The 19,497-nt window shown below is 50.1% G+C and overlaps 1 protein-coding gene across 4 annotated transcripts in view; it reads left to right on the top strand.

The window, feature by feature from the left end:
- The window catches only part of SEMA5B (semaphorin 5B), a 118,912-nt gene that overhangs the window by 94,250 nt on the left and 5,165 nt on the right, over positions 1-19,497 (top strand). For 3 of the 4 annotated variants that reach the window (XM_061194255.1, XM_061194257.1, XM_061194256.1), the window contains 9 exons: positions 5,518-5,580; positions 5,948-6,046; positions 6,494-6,707; positions 7,374-7,659; positions 10,013-10,148; positions 11,323-11,530; positions 11,640-11,847; positions 18,617-18,734; positions 18,884-19,065. In XM_061194255.1, coding sequence (XP_061050238.1) covers positions 5,518-5,580; positions 5,948-6,046; positions 6,494-6,707; positions 7,374-7,659; positions 10,013-10,148; positions 11,323-11,530; positions 11,640-11,847; positions 18,617-18,734; positions 18,884-19,065 — 1,514 coding nt within the window. The remainder of the gene's footprint in view (positions 1-5,517; positions 5,581-5,947; positions 6,047-6,493; positions 6,708-7,373; positions 7,660-10,012; positions 10,149-11,322; positions 11,531-11,639; positions 11,848-18,616; positions 18,735-18,883; positions 19,066-19,497) is intronic. The other variant, XM_061194254.1, reaches the window with a different exon arrangement.

The following is a 19,497-nucleotide window of genomic DNA, read 5'->3' as shown; positions in this document are numbered from 1 at the left end:
TATTCTTGCCTCCTTTGTCAAAGATTAATTGACCCTACGGTGTGGGGTTTTTTCTGGGCTCTCTATTCTGTTCCACTTATCCATCTGTCTGTTTTTGTGCCAATACCACGTTGTTTTGATTACTGTAGCTTTGTGGTATTGTCTGAAGTCTGGAGGGTTATGCCTCCTGCTTTAAGACCCTTTCTTTAAAGACCCAACTGGTGAGCTCCAAATTTGGAGACTCCAGGAAAGGTGAAATCACACTGATGGGGTACGGGGCTAGAACAATATTTCTTTTTCTCTCTTTGTGCAATTTATTTATTGAAGAAAACTGGTCATTTGTCCTATAGTGTTTCCCACAATCCTGACTTTGCTGATTGTAATCCAAATGGTACAATTTAATGTATTCCTCTGTTCCCTGTATCATCTGTGAATTGATTGTTAGATTTAAAGACTTTATTTAGTTTAGATTCTGGCAAGGTTACTTCAGAGGTGTTATTGTGTACTTTTTTAGGTGGTACATAGTGTCTGATTTTCTCTGTTTTTTTTTTAAATGTTAGCAGCCATTGATGATTGTTTCCCAGATCCATTAATTCTTTAGGTGTTACAGTATATTAGCCGGACTACTTCTACAAGAGAAACTTCTCCTCATCTCCTATTTGATTACCCAATGATACAGTCATATAGAAAAGGCAGGATAAATATTTGATACTCTGTCTTTATTCACCAGTTTTCAAATAATGAACTGGCTTGGAAGTATCTGTCAATGATGATCAGTTAATTTAATTTTATTATTATTATTATTATTATTATTATTATTATTATTATTATTATTATTACAGACTCATGGCTTTAAACATTGTGGGTGTTGCAACCCATTGCAGTTATCTCTCATGACTATCCCATCTTTTGCCAGTAGGGGGCCTCTTCAAATTGGCTCCTGGGCCTATGACACTATGACCCTAGTGGTCTTTGCTTCCTTACTATTTGGTGTGAGGAGATATTCTAGGCTCACCTTGTACATTTCCTGCCCCAGACCTAGAATTAGTCGTTTCTCCAAGAAACCTTGGCTCCTTTCAGTGGGAAATGGTTAGTGATTTATTTTTAAATATAAATAGCCAAAAATCACCAGACATTTGAGGAAAGCCTCTACAGTGAAACAGAAAGATCAAAACAAACAAGCAAACAGAATGAAGGAAGCTGTAAGAAACAGGGACAATGCAAGACATACAAGAAAACACTTCGTAAATTAATTTTAAAAACTAATTAGACTCTTCTGAGATATAAAAATATATTTTGTTTATAAAACATTAAATTAAAAATGAAAATTTAAAAAGTGATTGGGGAAATAAAGATTGAATGGAAGGATTAGAAGATAAAGTTGAAGAAAAATCTCTCAGAAATTAGAACAACGACAAAAAAAAGAAATGAAAAACAGGAGAGAAATAACAGAAAACTAGAGGATCAATGCACAAGGGCCAACAGTGGATTGGATTAATAAGAGTTACAAAAAAGAGAACAGAGAAAAAAATGAGGAAGAAATTATGGATGAAATAACATAAGAAAATTTGCCAAAATAGAGGATGAGTCTTCACATTGAAAGGGCTGACTGAGTTCCCAAAAGAGACCCGGCACTAAGGCACATCAGTGTGAATTTCAGGATACTGTTATCAAAGGTGATTCTAAAAGCTTCTAGCTTTTTTTTTCTAAAGAGAAAAAGAAAAAGAAAATGATCACTACAAAAGATTGGGAATAAGAATTACACAAGACTTCTCAGTAGCAACACTGGAATCTAGAAGACAATGGAGGAATAAATGCCTTTACAATTCTGAGTGAAAATTATTTTCAACTTAGAATTCTATACCAAAACGATCAATCAAGTATGAAGATAGAATGAATCAGACATGCAAGAATTTTAAAAAATTGATCTACCATGTTCCTTTTCATAGGAAGATACTGGAGATGTGTTCTACCAAAATAAGCAAGTAATTCAAGAAAGGGGAAACACAGGATTCAGCAAACAGGAGAGGAATGGAGGTAAGTCCCAGGTTAACAGCCAAACAGGAGACCTCAAGAGCAACCAGGTCATACTGGGGCAGGAGGCTGGAGGCTGGCAGGAGGAAGAGAATGGGAATTAATAGGTTATCTGAACCATTTGTGTGTACAGTTAGCAGATGATATTGAGAGGGACTGTTGGGCATTAGGGAAAAATCAGTGATAGGTATGTTGTAAAACAAGCCAATGAAGAAAATCAAGACAATTATTCAGTCCAGGAAAAACAAAAAGTTGGTCAAGAAAGGATACCTCATCAGAATAGGCATATTTCATTGATTCTCAGAGGCATATGTTTTCACATTTTACTGAGTCTGAAGTCAGGCCATGTCTTTCTGTCAAAGGCATCTTACAGTCACCATTGGCCAGACCACAGTCCTGATGGAGTTGTCTCTACCTGTGAAGGTGTGAACTTGGTCATTATTCCTGGTGTTCTCACCCAGCAACAGCCACCCATTGATATCTCAGCCCACAAACCATTTTAGGATCATATGAAGAGGGACTAGGAGTCCTGGTTTGTCAGAAAACCTTCTGTGGACATCTGCTGGTAAGATCAAGAAGGTGCCAGCATCCAACCTGCAGAATGGGGGCAATGACTTGGAAGAAAATTCTGGAAACCAGAGAGGAATACTCTTGAAGAATTGCTGCATCACTGGCTTCCTGGGTGGTTCAAAAAACGATAGTCTAAAACAAGCAAACAAACAAAACAACAGAAAATGAGCACTGATGACAATAGAAAAGTGATTCAGAAGAGATGAACTCTGAATTCAGAGAAGGTTTAAGAATATTTAATTAATTTTGCTTACATTTTTCTTTTTTGTGTGCACAAGATTAATATATGATTAAATATATATCTAAATAAGAGCACTTCCAATAAGCTTACTTTAAAAATTTAAGTAATAAAGGAGTTCGGCAGTATGTTTTCTTTCTTCATGGTTCCTATTACGTTAGATGGTGTCTTACATTCAGTGAAATCTGGGGTTCTAGTTGGTAGCAGTGGACAATTTTCACACATTCACAATAAAGTAAATACCGGTGTTGATTTTAAAGTATTAAACAATTATATTAAAATATTAAATAATTAATATTACATAATTATAATGGGAGGACAGGGAGAGGGGAAATGTATGTGTGCTTTGGGGTGGGGGAGAATGGGGATGGGTAAGTGGAAAAAAAATCTTCACCTCCGTAACAGGAAGTCAGAAGATGAAGTCTGAGATTGACACATATTTTTGAGAAATTGGATTTTTAAAAAACACATACAGAAAAATAGCTAAAGGAGTCTAAAGTAGTTTCCTTGGGAAATGGGGTTGGGGTGTGAGAAGAGCCGGTTGCTGAGGGCTTCTTAAATTACTTTTTCATACTATTTAATTTTTTCAACTCTGCGCATCATTATTTTGATAAAAATAATTTTTAAAATAAAAATAAATAAAATGACTCAAGCCTGTTCTGTGCTGTTATCATTATAAATATACATGTTCTTTTCAGGCCATATGTTCTAACTTTTGGTTCGAGAAATCTACTCACTGTGAGAGGCTGCAGGATGTAACAGAGAGAGCTTAGCTCTAGTGTCAGCTGTCTGGGTTTGCATCTTGGGTTTGTTGCTTACTAGCTTTGTGACCTTGGGAAAATTGCTCCACTTCTCTGAGCTTCATTTTCCTCACCTGTAAAATGAAGAGAGAGGTGTGTCAAGTGCCTGTCCTGGTGCTCAGCTCCATGTGACTGTCTAACACCTTTTGATTGTACACAGCTGTCCCCCATGAGCCCCCAACCCTCACAATGGGATTCCCACCCCCTTAGAAATAAGGCTGACCCCTTTAAAGTGCCCCGGTGCTCAGGGACCCCAAGGCCCCAGCAAGGCCCCTTTGTCCACACAGTCCCCCTGCAGCCACCCACTGTCCAGAGCTTTAGGCCTGGACATCTGCAGTATATGTGGGTCATTGCCCTTTTCTGCCCCCAGAGGCCCTGAGTTTCCTTGTTCATATCCCTCTTTCTTCTCACATCAGGCTCAGTCTTGGAGCTGATGTGGTGCTGAGTATGACAATGCCTCCATTGTTCCTGGCCAGAAGCCCATGGCTCTGTGGCCAGATGCCAGGGGTCATTTGCCCTTCTCCAAGGTCTGGGAGCAGAGACCTGAGCTCCAGGCCTGGCATGGCAGGATGAGCCCAGCCTGGTCATCGGTCTGATGGAGGCATGACCAAACTCACCACCCAGCTCCCGAATCCAGGGTCTGCAGAAGTCAGCCCTCCCACTGCCCCACCAGGCAGGCGCCCTGGGGCTGTGGGTGAGCTGCAGCCTGGACGGCAGAGAGCAGCCCAGCCGCTCTGGCTCCCAGCACCTCTTCCCCTCCCACATCCTGGGTCCTGGAGCTCGGCAGGCAGTGACTGCACGCCTAGAAGGAGCTTTGTTAGAAATTAAAAGCAGGTGGGCTGTTTTTCTTTCTTTCTTTTTCTTTTTTTTTTTTTTTTTTTGTTTGCCCGTTTGGATAGAGGAGCTGCTTGCTCAGGGCTCCCTCTCCCAGGACAGGTAGGCAGTTCATGTTTATACATGTGACCCAGAAGTATATAATGAGCCACACTCCAGGGCTGACACTGCCTGGACGTGAAGGGTATCACTCCTCCCTCCAGCCGCTCTTCAGTGACTGGGAGGGCTCTCAGAGAGTATAGGCAGAATAGATGAAGGGGAACGGGGTTTTCTGGGTGGGGACAGCCCTCTCCTAAAGCCCTGGGCACTGGAGAACATGCAATGTCCTCTGAGTCCCTGAGTGGAAGCTGTGTCCCCAAAACATGACCCCACGATAGAGCATGAGTGATACTACAGGGAAACAAGGAAGCAGCCTGTACAGAGGTGGGGCGAGGGTAGCAAGTAAGCCAGGGGAAGTCCTAGGTCCTTGAGGCAGTGGGATGAAGAGGAAAAAAACACATAGCCTTTGAACCAGGGATGTGGGTTCCAATCTCTGCTCTACCACATACCAGCGGCAAGTCATGCAGAACTTTGCAGGGTTGTAGTGGGCAGGTGAAATCAATCTCCTGTATCTAAGATTGGCCGATGTAGCCTTTCCTCCCTCCCTGCCTCCCATTCATTCGAGGGACATCTGGCACATACTGGAGGCACAATTCCGATCTCCCACTCAGGGCCTGGGGTGGGAATGAAGGTCCTTGGCCACTCAAAGTTCCTTGGCTAACCTGGGGAAGGAAGGGCTGGGGAGGTCCCAGGCCAGAGCCGCATGGGGACGATGTGGGATAAGGCGGTTTTTACTCCAGGCTTCCCCGACCCGAGGAGGTGTGGAGGGTTTTGGGCTGAGGGGGTGTCTCGGGGTAAGGAGTCTGGCAGCCCTGCCGGGTCCACGTGGATATTGTGCGAGGAACCTTACCCTGCAGGCCGTGGCTGGCCGTTTCCCAGCTCTCTGTCCTCTCCAGCTACGGCTGCTGCCTCCTCTGGCTGTGAGTGGCACAGCCGTGTGATGTCTGTGTGCTCCTCCCACAGGCCACAGAGTGGGCCTCCAACGAGGACACGCGCCGCTCCTGCCAAAGCAAAGGGAAGACCGAGGTACGTGGCCTTGGCAGCCAGGGGCCTGGCTTAGAGGCGGCGGGAGGCTTGTGGTTGTAGGGATGGAGGGGCACCGTGTGGGCACGAGGCCACCTGCATGAGAGGCCCAGCCTGGAGGAGCCAGGGGCTCCTGGTGCAGGTGGGGATGCAGCCTGAGCGTCTGAGTGGGCGGTGAGGCAGGGAGCCGGCCTGGGAGGGAGGTGCGCGGAGGGGAGACATCCACAGATGCAACCTCAGCTTCAGAGTGGTGGATCTGGAGCAGAGAAGAGTGCTTTCGAATATTTGCGGTGCAGCGGAGTGACGGAAAGACACCCAGCTCTGCAGCTGGAGAGCTTGTCCCTCTATCACTTCCCCTTTCTTGCTTCAGGAGGAGTGTCAGAACTACGTGCGAGTCCTGATTGTCACTGGCCGGAAAGTGTTCATGTGTGGGACCAATGCCTTCTCCCCAGTGTGCTCCAGCAGACAGGTGAGGGCTGTGCAGTGTCAGCCAAACAGAGGGGGGCACCAAGAGCTTCTCTCACTCAGGCACACAGCCTTGGAATGGGGCTGTCAGTTCAACACAAAAACCAAAACAAAAAGGATGCCCAGTTAGATTTGAATTTCAGGTAAAAAACAGACAGTATGTTAGTATCAGTATGTCCCAGGCAAGGTTTGGGGCATCCTTACACTAAAAAATTATTCGTTGTTCATCAAAATTCAACCTCACGTTGGAGGGCCCTGACTCTTGGCACACCTTCCCCTCCATGATGGCTGCTCCCTCAGAGGGACTGTGGGGTGGGCAGTGAGGAGGAGGGGGAGGGAAGCAGAGGCCCAGAGAGACCAGGGACCCAGGAGGAAACAAAACTCTGGGGTGGAAAGAACAGGCAGCCCCAGGGTCTCGGGGAAAAGCGCCCCATCTCCCCATTATCCCCAGGTGGGGAACCTCAGCCGGACCGTGGAGAAGATCAACGGTGTGGCCCGCTGCCCCTACGACCCGCGCCACAACTCCACAGCTGTCATCTCATCCCAGGGGGAGCTCTATGCAGCCACGGTCATCGACTTCTCAGGTCGGGACCCTGCCATCTACCGCAGCCTGGGCAGCAGGCCACCGCTTCGTACCGCCCAGTATAACTCCAAGTGGCTCAATGGTAAGGAGATCTAGCCCGGGGGGCTCCCCTGGTCCTAAGCCAGCCAGCCCACCCTGACCCCCATCAGTTTCCTTCCTGCCCAACCAGAGTGGGGCAGATGGCCGCCCAAGGACCACAGCATGTCGGAGAGGGACTGTGGATGAAATCACAGATGTCCTGAGGACCCAGAGCAGATAGAGGGCAGGCTACGAAGGGAGAGAAAGAGTTAGGAATTGATGAGGAAGAAAGGTTATGGGAAAGAAGAGATTGGAGGAGGGTGATTTGAGTTTCTTGCCCCTTGGAGTTTAATCCCTGCTTCTCCACTAATGAGCTGTGTGGCCTTGAGCAAGTACTTGACCTCCCTGTGCCACAATGGTCTCATCTGTAATATGGGGACGATCATAGTATATACCTCATAGCTTGTTAAGAGGATCAAACGGGTTAACCCATATAAAGTACTTATAACAGTGTCTGGTACACAGTGAGTGCTCAGTCATCCGTGTTAACTATTACTATAACTGCACTTTGCATTGGAGGTGGGAACAGGGTTAGAGCCCCCAGGTCACCAAGCTGGTGGGGGGTTGTCAGGATGCCCATCTGAGGAAATGGAAGTAGTCGAGTACTCCCAGCTCTGCCCCCTTCCTCCCTCCTGGCCTGACCCACCCCTTGTTCCTCTTCTGCCCCCAGAGCCAAACTTTGTAGCAGCCTATGATATCGGGCTGTTCGCGTACTTCTTGCTGCGGGAGAACGCGGTGGAGCATGACTGTGGGCGCACCGTGTACTCTCGGGTGGCCCGCGTGTGCAAGAACGACATGGGGGGCCGGTTCCTGCTGGAGGACACTTGGACCACGTTCATGAAGGCCCGGCTCAACTGCTCCCGCCCGGGCGAGGTCCCCTTCTACTACAACGAGTTGCAGAGTGCCTTCCACCTGCCGGAGCAGGACCTCATCTACGGGGTCTTCACCACCAATGTGTGAGTCCCTGCCCTCCCCCGCCCTCCCCCGCCCTCCCCTGGATGTCAGGAATGCGCTCTGACCTGCTTCGAAGCCTGATGGCTTCGGGCAAGTCCCTCTCTGAGCCCTTGTTTCTCTTTCTGTAAAATGGGGCTTGCTGTGCCTTCTGCACTGGATCCTCTGAGGATTTTGTGACTCGCTGCCTCTGGAGAGGCACTTGTTCTGGGTTGCTGTGACGGGCAGGCCTAGGCCAGATATGAAGAAAGTAAAAGGAGCTGGATTGTGGCTCCGGGAAGGAAGAACTTGCTGGTGATGAAAGTGAAATAGGCTGCCTTCGATGAGGGGATGGCAGCCCCAGGAGGGTCCAGCAGCTGCCCATCAGGGGGGCTCACAGGGGACTCTTTACCCTTCCAACCTCAGGACTCTATGATCCTACTAAATCTAACTATCAGAGTCTTCTGGCAATCCCAACTGCCCTGGAAAACACAGGCTGGGAATTAGAACCCCTTTTGTTTCCTAGGTGTGAGGAAGGGTAACCCCCATGGAGATCATGAGACCCTCCTTCCACCGCCTCTTCTGTGTAAAGGCTGACCCATTCAGGTGATTTTTTTATAGAGAATGCTGAATGGGCGTCAGAGACCAAGAAACACATTTGTTGTACAGGATGCTGTGCTGGGTTCTTTGTAAGGACAGAAACATGTGAAGCATAGAGTGGAGTTTGCTTACCTAGGGCCCCAGATAGCAGGCATTGGATGAGGGCCAGCTGAGCTACAGGAAGGAGAGTCTAAGGGGATGGACAGGGAGGAGAGTAAAGCAGGGAAGCTGGAGCAGAGAAGCCATCCAAGCCAGGGGACAGACATGCAGCACAGCCCACACAGGCCATGAGCTGACAGTGGGGACTTAGTGACCAGCCCGCTGTCAGCAGCAGCAGGTGGGCAGCCGTGAGCAAAGGGCAGGAGTCACTGGAGAGGCATCAAGGGAAAATAGCAGCATTAGTGTAGACTGCAAATTGTTTATGTATTGTGCACCTTCACCATGCCCCAGGTTCTTGTCATGGTGGCGGTCAGGGGGATGGGGGACACACCAGTGAGCAAGAGCAGACCTGACTCTGCCCACAAGGAGCTTACATTCTCGAGAATGGCCAGTTTTAACTGTAATAAATTCTACAGAGGGAAAGGGCAGTGTGCAGAGAAGCTGTGGTCAGTGTGGAGGGTTGATGATCAGGGAAGGCTTCCTGTAGGAAGTGACATCTACAGGATGACTGGGAATCATCCTGTAGCTAGGGGAGAGGAGCATTGCAGCCCGAGGGAACAACATGTACAAAGCTTGGGGTGGGAAAAAATGTTTGAGGAACTGAGAGGAGACCCGTGTGGCAGGAACCTGGCGGGTGAGGAGGCGAAAGACAGGAGAGTCAGCCGAGGGGTGGGCATGGGAGGATTATGCCCGGAAGGGCCTTGTAGACTGCTTTAAGGGTTTTGATCTTTATCCTAAGAGTAAGGAGACGTTATTGGAGGGTTTGAAGGAGGACAGGGTCTAGCTCAGATGTGCATTTTGTAACACTCACTCCGGCTGCTGTGTGGATAATGGACCCGAGGAGACCGGACAGGCTGCAGGGACAGTGCAGCATCCTGGAGGAGACAGTGGGGACTGCGACCAGGCAGAGGGGAACGAAATGCACACATTTGGGAGAGGGACTGAGCGCAGAGAACAGCCCTGGAAACACTTGGTGTAGTGGTATCCTCTCTCCAAACTGCCCACATCAGACTCATAGAAACGTCTGAATCCATGACTGAAAGGGATCTGAGAGGTCATCTGGCTGTGGGTGGTGGGCTGCAGCATAGATTACTGGTTTGGCAACGAAGTTGTTGTTGGTTTTTCTTTTTTTTTAATAAAATAAATAAAGCAGAATCGATTGGAATAAAAATATCAGAGTATAATGTATTTAGTAAGGGTACATATTGTTTCATGAAAATTCATTGCAAATGTGTATGTGTGCATGTATGTGTGTGTCCTACTGAGCTGTAATATAAAATATATTTCTTACAGTGGGCCAGGGACTAAAATGTTTGAAAACCATTGACTTTATTTGACCCTCCCACTGAATAAACGAAGGGGATGAGGAGGTAGCACAGAAGGATCCATCAGGGCTTCTCATCAGTGGGTCTTTCTTTCCCGGAGGCTTTCCACGGTGTGAAAACCATGTTTCCTCCTTCTGTGATACCCCTGTGGTGCGGAAGGCACCAGAGTCATCATAGGTGCCTAGTAAGCCTTGGAGCTGTGCCATGCTGTGATTTGACAGCTGGCCATGGGATTTAAGGGGAAGGTGCCGAGGCCTCCAGGGAAGGCAGCATGCCTCCATCTCTTGCCTTTCAGAAACAGCATTGCCGCATCTGCTGTCTGCGCCTTCAACCTCAGTGCCATCTCTCAGGCTTTCAATGGCCCGTTTCGCTACCAGGAGAACCCCAGGGCTGCCTGGCTCCCCATCGCCAACCCCATCCCCAATTTCCAGGTACAGCTTCTCCTCCCCTTTCCCTCTCCTCACATACCACCCTCCCCCAGACTACCAGCCGCAAGCTGATTCCCAACTGCTTAGTGCAACCACCAAATGTGTCCCTGCTGATCTATGCCCATCTGTGGGGTCTGCGATGGTTCCCTAAGAGGGTGGTAACCTCAAGACTGTGGAGCAAGAAAGGGAGAGTGGGTGGGATGCAGAACAAGGGAGCCTGCTCTGAGCCATCTCTAAATGTGACCCCTCACCTGCAGAGAGGCAGGGAGGTGGGACCTCAGCTCTACTCAGTGTAGGGAACCAGGAGAGCAGTCACAAGCTATCTGGCCAGAATTCAGGGATTTTTAGCTGGAGTTTGCTTGCAGTCTACCCAGTATGGGTACTAATGCCTGGAGGATCTCTGAGTACCAGGAGTGGTCAGAGCCCAGCCATGGGTGGTGTAAGCATCCCCAGTGTGGAGAAGGGGAAGTAGCCATGGGACAGAGAAAACTGCAGATGGTTGATTTGCATATCCATCCAACTTCCTGACCAGGAGGCAGAATGGAGCAGGGAAAGACCTCAGGCTTTTCAGTAGTACAATCCTGACCCAGATCTAGCCCTCTCTGTGTGACCTTGGGCAAGTCACTCAACCTCCTTGAGCCTCTTTACCCTTATCTGGCACATGGGGATAATAACATCGACCTCATAGATACGCTGGAGGGTTGATATGCACCTGAGGTGGTCCATAGAATGTAGTAGGTGCTCAATAAATGGTAGTTGCCTTCCAGCTTTGGTTTAGAAGGCGTAAGAACCTTGAGCTGATAGGGACATGGGAGAAGGAAAGCAGGGCTTGGCCCAACATGGGGGAGGGGCACCTACAGCGACAGCATGAAATAACAGGACACTTGTTATCCACACTCATATGATCAGTTTCTAGATAATCCAGCCCCCCTTTCATCTTCCTTGTCCTCTTCTCCATCCCTGGTAGGTCCCTCATCCTCCGTCTTCCCAGCCCCATTTTCCCTTAGTTCCCAAAGATGAGGCATCTTCCTGGAAGAGGGTGCAGGGCACTTAGCGGGGGATTTTGGGGGGCGGGGAGCAGGGATTGGAGAATCAGAGTCTGGGTTGCGAGGAAGGAGAGATGCGGGATCGCGGCAGCCCGGCGGCTGGGCACGCCTGACCCGGTTCCCTGCCGCAGTGCGGCACCCTGCCCGAGGTGGGCCCCAACGAGAACCTGACGGAGCGAAGCCTGCAGGATGCACAGCGCCTGTTCCTGATGAGTGAGGCCGTGCAGCCGGTGACACCGGAGCCCTGTGTCACCCAGGACAGCGTGCGCTTCTCACACCTCGTGGTGGACCTTGTGCAGGCCAAGGATACACTCTACCACGTGCTCTACATCGGCACGGGTGAGGCCGCCCCGCCCCGCCGGCGCTCGGGGTGGGAGGAGGTTGAGCGGCAGGGCCTGGGCCGCGAGGTTCCGGGGCCTTTAAGGCCACCCTGATCTGGCCCCTCCAGAGTCCGGCACCATCCTGAAGGCGCTGTCCACGACGAGCCGCAGCCTCCGCGGCTGCTACCTGGAGGAGCTGCACGTGCTGCCCCCTGGGCGCCGGGAGCCGCTGCGCAGCCTGCGCATCCTGCACAGCGCCCGCGCGCTCTTCGTGGGGTTGAGCGACGGCGTGCTGCGGGTGCCGCTGGAGAGGTGCGCCGCCTACCGCAGCCAGGGGTAAGCGGGCGCCGCGGGAAGGCGGCCGGGCGGCCGGGCGGGCGGGCCTCCAGACGCAGATCCCTGCCGATCGCGCCGGGAGCTGGCGCTTAACACGTGGAGCTTCGGAGTCAGGTCGTCCTGGGGTGGCATCCTGGCGCAGTCGCCAGTTGTGTGCCTTTCGACAAGTCATTTAACCTCTCTGAACCTTGGTTTCCTCCTCATAAAATCTCTGCAGGGTTTTTGTGAAGGATAAGTGGGATAATCTGCCGAAACCACTTATCACTCACCTGGGGGATATATGTGCTGAGCAAACGGTGGTGACTGTCGTTATCCCTGTTGTCAAGCCCACAGTTAGGGCCTGGTGGCCATCTCTAGACCACTTGATTTACTCTCAGTCCCTTCAGTTCAGAGAATGGTCTTTATCTTTGAAACCACAGCACTTGCTATGCAGATGTGACGGCAGATAGGAGATGATGCTTTGAGTCAGCCCCAAATTTGCTTCTGTAACTTCCCCACTTAGAAGAGGCAGAAAGGCCTGGCATGGATGGGGTGGAGGTGAGGAAACATGTGGAGATGGGACGTTGGCTTCCCAACAGCTTCTGCAATCAGTTCTCCATACCTTAGCTTCAGGTGGATTCACAAATTTGGCAATAATGACATTGACGTTAAAGGGGGAAACAAAAGCCTATTCCAAAGCCAAATGCAAATGTATCTCAGATTCCTAAGCATGTGAGGCTACCCTGCGCTGCACCCGCTCATTTTGGAGATAATTCAAAAATTGCCTTTAGCTGGCATAGCCACAGCCATGTGGGCTCCTGTGGCCTTTGCAACACAGGGACCTCCTGGCTGTGCCCATCTGTCCCCAAGATTTGGGAGACAAATGGCATCCAGGCTGCCAAGCATTGTTTTCCAGCCCCGGTGGAGCATGCTGGGATCTGAGCAGAGGCCTGGAGGGCCAGGGAGGAGGCTAGAAGGTCATGGTGTGACAGCGGGGAGCCGGGGGGGGGAGGCGAGTGCAGTGGGCAGGTACCCAAGCTTCCCTCAGCCCCAGCACAGGGCTCCATCAGCAAAGCACCAAACATTTGCGAAGCCCTCCCATGCTCAGAGCACTTCACGGGGCTGTCGGTGTGAGAAGAGGGAGGCAAGATGAAATAGGTCTGGAACACTCTCATTTCCCTCAGGGCTCTAGATGTCTGACTGGGGAGAGAAACCTTGGCCTGAATCTGACATGTGGGGAGAGAATGGGGTATAATGGGAGGGACTTGCGTGGTGGAATTGGATATACCTGGGATTCCATCTCAGCGTCATCATCTGCCAGCTATATGATCTTGAGCAAGTTACTTACTTAACCTTTTGAGCTTTGGCTTTCTCCTGGGGAAAATAGGAGGAAATGTGATGAAGCAGATGGTATTTACTTTTGGCAGAGGAGTTGTAAGGATTGGGAATAATGCTCACAAAGTGCCTAGTCCAGCGAGTCATCATTGGTAGCTAGTGTCCTTATTCCTTTTTTATCTCCGCAAATGCATTTAGGGGCCCTGCAGTCTCCTGGGCTCTCTGGAGTCTCAGAATTTGTGACATTGGATACAGACAGCACTGCTTGGCAATGAATCATGGCATTTCCCTCTTATGTTCTTCTTTAACTGCTGTGTCATTATTAAACTTTTCACAGGTACCGTGTTCTTTAAGAGGTTGTAAATCCTTGAAGGCAAGCCCAATGTCCCAGTATTTTTTATACTCCACCAGGGGGCCATGCCCAGCCCCAGACACAAAGTGGCCTTCTACACATGACTGATCCTGCAGTTGATTGATTGCTTGGCCTGAGAGCAGGCTGGTGCAGGAGAGGAGTGGGGAATGGGACTGGAAAGTGGATTGAGGCCAGCTGAGAATGCCAAGGGAGGATTTTGACTTGAATCCTGTGACTGGGGGCACTGAAGTGGTCTTTGAACAGGGGAGTGGTGTGATGGGCAGTGTGAATAGGTGTCTTACAAAGATCAATCAGACAGTGGCGAGCAGCATTGTCTCGGGGCAGATGGTCGGCCAGCGTGAGCTGCTGTGGCTCTAGGCCAGATATGACGTGATGGGGTCTGCAGTGGAACAAGAGGAGGGACGATGCCAGACGTTTCCCCATTCACGTGGTGCTGCAGACAGGGGACAGGGAGTTCGCGAAACGTGGCCAGGTGGAACAGCAAGGTAGACAGAGGTCAGTTCGGGGTCTGATACTTTTGGTTTCCTGAGTTTGGGATAAGAGGCCTTGATTATGTACAGTGGAAACCCTGCCATAAAGCTATAGGTGGATCTAAAATGTGAGGTCTCATTACTGCACAGTTATAAAATGACCAGAGTAAGCCCGTGCTGCCAGCAAGCTGTGCGCTCCGGGAGTCTGGGAGCCAACTGCCCATCACACTGTATCAGAATTTATGCTGTTGTGAGGCAGTTTGTCACGGGGTTTTACTGTGTCCCACGAGAGACATTTCCTGCTTCTTTCCTCATTCCTTCCAAAGCTGGCAGGAAGCTGAGGGTGGGTAAGCAGAGGCCCCTTCAGGCCCCCTCCTCTGTCCAGAATCCAGGGGCTTGTCTCTAGCACCCTCCTTTCACTCAGGCAAACCTCAGCCCCATGGGGCACGACCAGGACCCTGGCCTGGCCAGAGAGGCCGGTGCTCGCAGGAGGAGGAGCAGAGGGAATGAATGGCTGGCTGGCTCTACAAAGCAGGTGTTTTATGTATGAAGAACTGCCCCCTTCCTCCTTCCAGCACGCCTTTCATGCTGCCCTGGAGGGAGGGGCCCCTCATTGCCAGCTTATCCCAACCTCCCTCCCTGGCAGGGGGTCTGGGCCCCGTTCCACTACCGTCTTAAGTAATGGCCACTTGCTCCCAAGCTCCACCCTGGACAGCTCCCATTGTGAGACTATTGCTACGCGGTGCTGGAATCCGCCTGCTTGCAAATTCCACCATCCATCTCTGTCCTGCTTTGGAGCCCATGAAATGAACCTGTTGCCTTTTGTAATGGCTGCTTGAGACACTGCAGTAAAAAAGACATGATGATATATTATTGGTCTGATGGCTGCTTTTATAAAAGGAACTCTAAACTGCCACCCACTCCTATAGTCAGAGACACACTTTAACTCTCCTCTGCTTGGAGCTTTAATTTTCTTAAGAACATTCTCTGCTCTGGAAGCTCTGGAGTGGCCTTTGGCCAAAAGCAGCAAATGTGGACAAGAAAATAGCTCAGGCGCTGGTGCCAGGGGAGTCTCGCAGGTCCCCTCAGGCGGCCAGGACTGGGGCAGGGCAGGGCAGGACAGGGCAGGCGTGTCCATGGAGAATCTGGTCTCCTCTTTCTTCTCTGGGAGAATTGAGAGCAGGAGAGGCTGAGGGTGAGGGATCCTGAGTGAGGGGCTGGGGCCAGCATCTACTCTGTGTTTTTCTTCACTCTTTTCTTATCCTGTCATGGATTGGAAAGACAAGGCACTTCATCTCTTGGCTTGAGAACCCTGACAAAAGTGGCCCTGGAACAGCAGGTCTAATGCTGTTCATTGCAATCACCTGAGGAGTGTTTCAAAGACTCTCGTGCCTGGGCTTACTCCAGTCCAGAAGGCCCGGAAATAGGAGGGTTTTTTGTTTTGTTTGCTTAAGCTTTTTAAAAGATCCCCAGGAGATTCTAATTTGTTGTCAAGACTGGGAACAACTGTTCTAGAACTGGTTAGGCCCTAGGTGAAAGAAGTAGCATGAGGCAAGTTGCATTCCTCCAGAATCTTCTGTTTTTATCTTGTGTAAATCAATTCAAATTATCTGCTCTCATCCATTCTCTCTACTGGCAGACATTTGTTTTTGATGGATAGAATCGTACATATGTATGTATGTATGTATTATTATTATTAATCACTCGTCATGGCTAGTTTTTTTTTAAACTATTTAATCTATGTTGCTTATAAAGTGCCATATCAGTGCTTCTAGAGTTTGATGCCCATTTCTGAGAACTGAGGGAAATACACTCAGGAGTGGGCTTTACTGAGTTCTGATTGGCTGAATCTGCTAGCAGCAAATTTGACCCAAATGTCAGCCAGTAAGCAGAACCTCAAAACCACAGGGTGCTGAGACTACTTTTGCACATGTATTGTATTCAGTCCTATGATGTCTAGTTTGATGTATTTGCTGGCGAAACACCCCTAAATCAAACCATTGATCCCAAATGAAAATATGAGCACCCGTACATTGTATAATTCACACAAATTGCCCTTGAGAGAATAAAGTGGAAACATAGTCTTGAGAAACAGATGAGTGTTCTGGATTCCCAGGTGGGCCAGGGTATGTTTACTGGGGTCCAGCGAGGCTGTCACTCACTGAAACCCCACGCATCGCCTCCTTTATCCGAGGTCATGGGTTGCTGGAGAAAGGGACAACACTGTCTTTGCCCTCCTCTGGCAACAAGGGGGAGCCCCACCCTCTTCTTTTTTTTTTTTTTAATTTATTTATTTAATTTATTTATTTTTGGCTGTGTTGGGTCTTCGTTGCTGCACGCAGGCTTTCTGTAGTTGCGGTGAGCGGGGGCTACTCTTCACTGCAGTGCGCAGGCTTCTCATTGCGGTGGCTTCTCTAGTTGCGGAGCACAGGCTGTACGCACGCGGGCTTCAGTAGCTGTGGAACATGGGCTCAGTAGTTGTGGCTCGCGGGCTCAATAGTTGTGGCTCACGGGCTTAGTTGCTCCGCGGCATGTGGGATCTTCCCGGACCAGGGCTCAAACCCGCGTCCCCTGCATTGGCAGGCAGACTTTCAACCACTGCGCCACCAGGGAAGCCCCACCCTCTTCTTTATAAGGTCTCTGTATAACCTCTTTTCTCTCTGGTCTGTTGAACTCACTGAAAATAAAGAACTCACCTGACAGGTGACTTTCCCTGAAGCTTCAAGAGAAAAGAAAGATTCTATCCTGGAGACACCAAAAGGAGCAGCCCCTTGACTCCTTTGTGTATCCCTTTAGCCCTGGGCAGCCTTGGCCCCTTTGGCCAAAGGAAAATCCCTTTGCAGACTCATGTCATCGCATGGGCTCCCCCACCCTCTTTGTCATCCAGCACCTCCTTAACCCCAAACCTCTTCTGCTTTCTAACCTCCAATTACTGCCTCACTCTCACTCTCAGTGCTCTCCTAGACCCTCTGCAGCAGGCCCACTGCTGTGGAGCAGCCAGGCCTGGCCAGAGAGGGTGGAAGTTGGTGAAAGGAGGCAGAAGGGACACAGCAAATCCCCTGAGGTTGGCAGTGGGCTCTCTGGGTGTTGGAGGGAACTTCCTTCAGGCTCCAGAATCTGATATTCTGTTTACTTAGCAATGGACAGCAAATCCTGATTCCACAATTCCCATATTGTTTTTCCCCTCCTTGGAGTCTTACCAGTAGAGATTTAACTTTTGTTGTTGTTGTTAAAAACTGTAGAGGATACAGTGACTAAGTCAGAAGTAAAAAGGGAAGAGAGGAGCCTAGGTTATGAGAAGTGGGGGCTTTGGCACATGCATCAGCGTGTGAACCGTTACCTCTCCTGGCTCTTTTGAGATAGACCTGCCTAGGAATAATGGGGACCTGGGATGTGACCCCTGGCTCATCCCAGCCTGAGCTCATTCTTATGATGCCAATGCATTGGACTCTGGGTCCTGCCACTGAGCAGCACAAGCATGTGGATGCCCAGGTGACCCTGGACTATGCCCAGGTGTCCCCTGACCCTGCACCTGTGTGCTGAGGCATGGGCTCACGTTCACTCAGTGTGTGAAGTAAGACACAGCCTCCAGCTGGGAGGCAGGAGCATGAGGGGAAGAGTATGGTGGGGGGGGGGTGTCTAGGTTCTAGCCCCAGCTCTGCCATGTACAGTTTGCGTGATCTTGAGGAAACGCCTGTTCCCTTCTCTGTGACTGTTTCCTTCTTTGTACAATGAAAAGGTTGTTTTATGGATCCCAGTGATTCTCAGTCTGGCTCCCATTAGAATCACCCTCAAGCTTTTAAATCCCCAGCCCACCCACCCAGAAATTCTTGTCTGGGGTGGGCCCAGGTATCAATATTTTTAAAAAAGATCCTTTAGGGACTTCCCTGGTGGTCCAGTGATTAAGACTCTGCGCTCCCAATGCAGGGGACCTGGGTTCGATCCCTGGACAGGGAACTAGATCCCACATGCCACAACTAAGAGCCCGCATTGCACAACAGAGATCTCTCACGCAGTAACAAAGATCCCGCAGGCCGCAACTAAGACCCGGCGCAGCCAAATAAATAAATAACTACTATTTTTTTTTAATGAAGGAAATTTTTTTAAAAAAGCTCCTTTAGTGATTCTAACGTGCAGCCAGGGTTGAGAACCACTGGGCCAGATCATCTGTAAGGTCCTTTCCATCACTATAATCAGAGTGTCTAGCAGGGAGGAACTACCTCTTTGGATTTCTGTTCACCGCATCTTCACCTGTGGCCCTAGATGAGGACTGTGGGGCACCCAGACTCAGGGAAGGCAGTAATCTCTTGGCTAAGTGTGTGGGTTCTGGAGCACCATAGTGTGAGTCCATGGTCGGCTCTGGGTTTCCTCCATGTAACATGAAGATAATAACAGTACCTTCCCCACTGAGTTGTTGTATTGAGTTAATTCATGCTTCTAAAGTGCTTAAAACGATGCCTGGCACACAGTAAGTACTCAATGAACTTCGTTATTGTTGTGGAGGACAACTGAATGAAAGAAGTGCCCAGAGGAGAGTGTCCAGGTGTATTCTTGGGATGCAGGTGATGGTGGGAGTCCAGTGGGCTTGAGTCTCTGGACCTCTGTCCGGCAGGGCATGCCTGGGGGCACGGGACCCGTACTGCGGCTGGGACGGGAAGCAGCAACGTTGCAGCACGCTCGAGGACAGCTCCAACATGAGCCTCTGGACCCAGAACATCACAGCATGTCCTGTGAGAACCCTTTTGCACCCCCCAGCAGGGACCTCTTCCCCCGAATTCAGGCCATGACTCTCCATCAGTGTCCCCACAGCCCTGGGACCTTGTACCTTCCCTGCCCCTGCCTTGTGTGACAGGGTCCTGCTCCTGGTGTGTGTCTGCAGGTGCGAAATGTGACTCGGGATGGGGGCTTCGGCCCATGGTCACCATGGCAACCGTGTGAGCACTTAGATGGGGACAACTCAGGTTCTTGCCTGTGTCGGGCCCGGGCCTGTGACTCCCCCCGACCCCGCTGTGGGGGCTGTGACTGCCTGGGGCCAGCCATCCACGTTGCCAACTGCTCCAGGTATGTGAGGACGCAGGGCTTGCCGGCGGTGGCCTTGGAATGGGGGAGGGGGGATGGAAGGAACGGGGCATCCCCAGCCAGCTGTTTGCACTAAGGGACAGAAAACACTTCAGGGCTGTGCAGGGCACTGGACAGGTGGCTGATGTCTGAGGCAGGAAACATGAGCCCTGGGAGAGTTTCCACTCCAGTGGGAGAGAAGTGTCTGCCTTGTGGTGCTCTTAATACCAAGAGGCATGGGAGTTATCCCTAGCCAGATCATATCCTCAATAAGCCTTGCAGTCCCAAACAGGAGGGACAGCATGGGATGGTGGTAGCTACCTAACCACTCTGAGCTTCTCTAAATGAGCGTTACAGTGCCCACCCTGAAGGTTGTTGGGAGGGTTAAATGAGATCATATTATATATAGAGAGAGAGAGAGAGAGAGAGAGAGAG

This window comes from Eubalaena glacialis, chromosome 6 (genome assembly GCF_028564815.1).
Source record: "Eubalaena glacialis isolate mEubGla1 chromosome 6, mEubGla1.1.hap2.+ XY, whole genome shotgun sequence".
Classification (NCBI taxonomy): domain Eukaryota; kingdom Metazoa; phylum Chordata; class Mammalia; order Artiodactyla; family Balaenidae; genus Eubalaena; species Eubalaena glacialis.
This window is presented reverse-complemented; position numbering and strand designations above follow the sequence as displayed.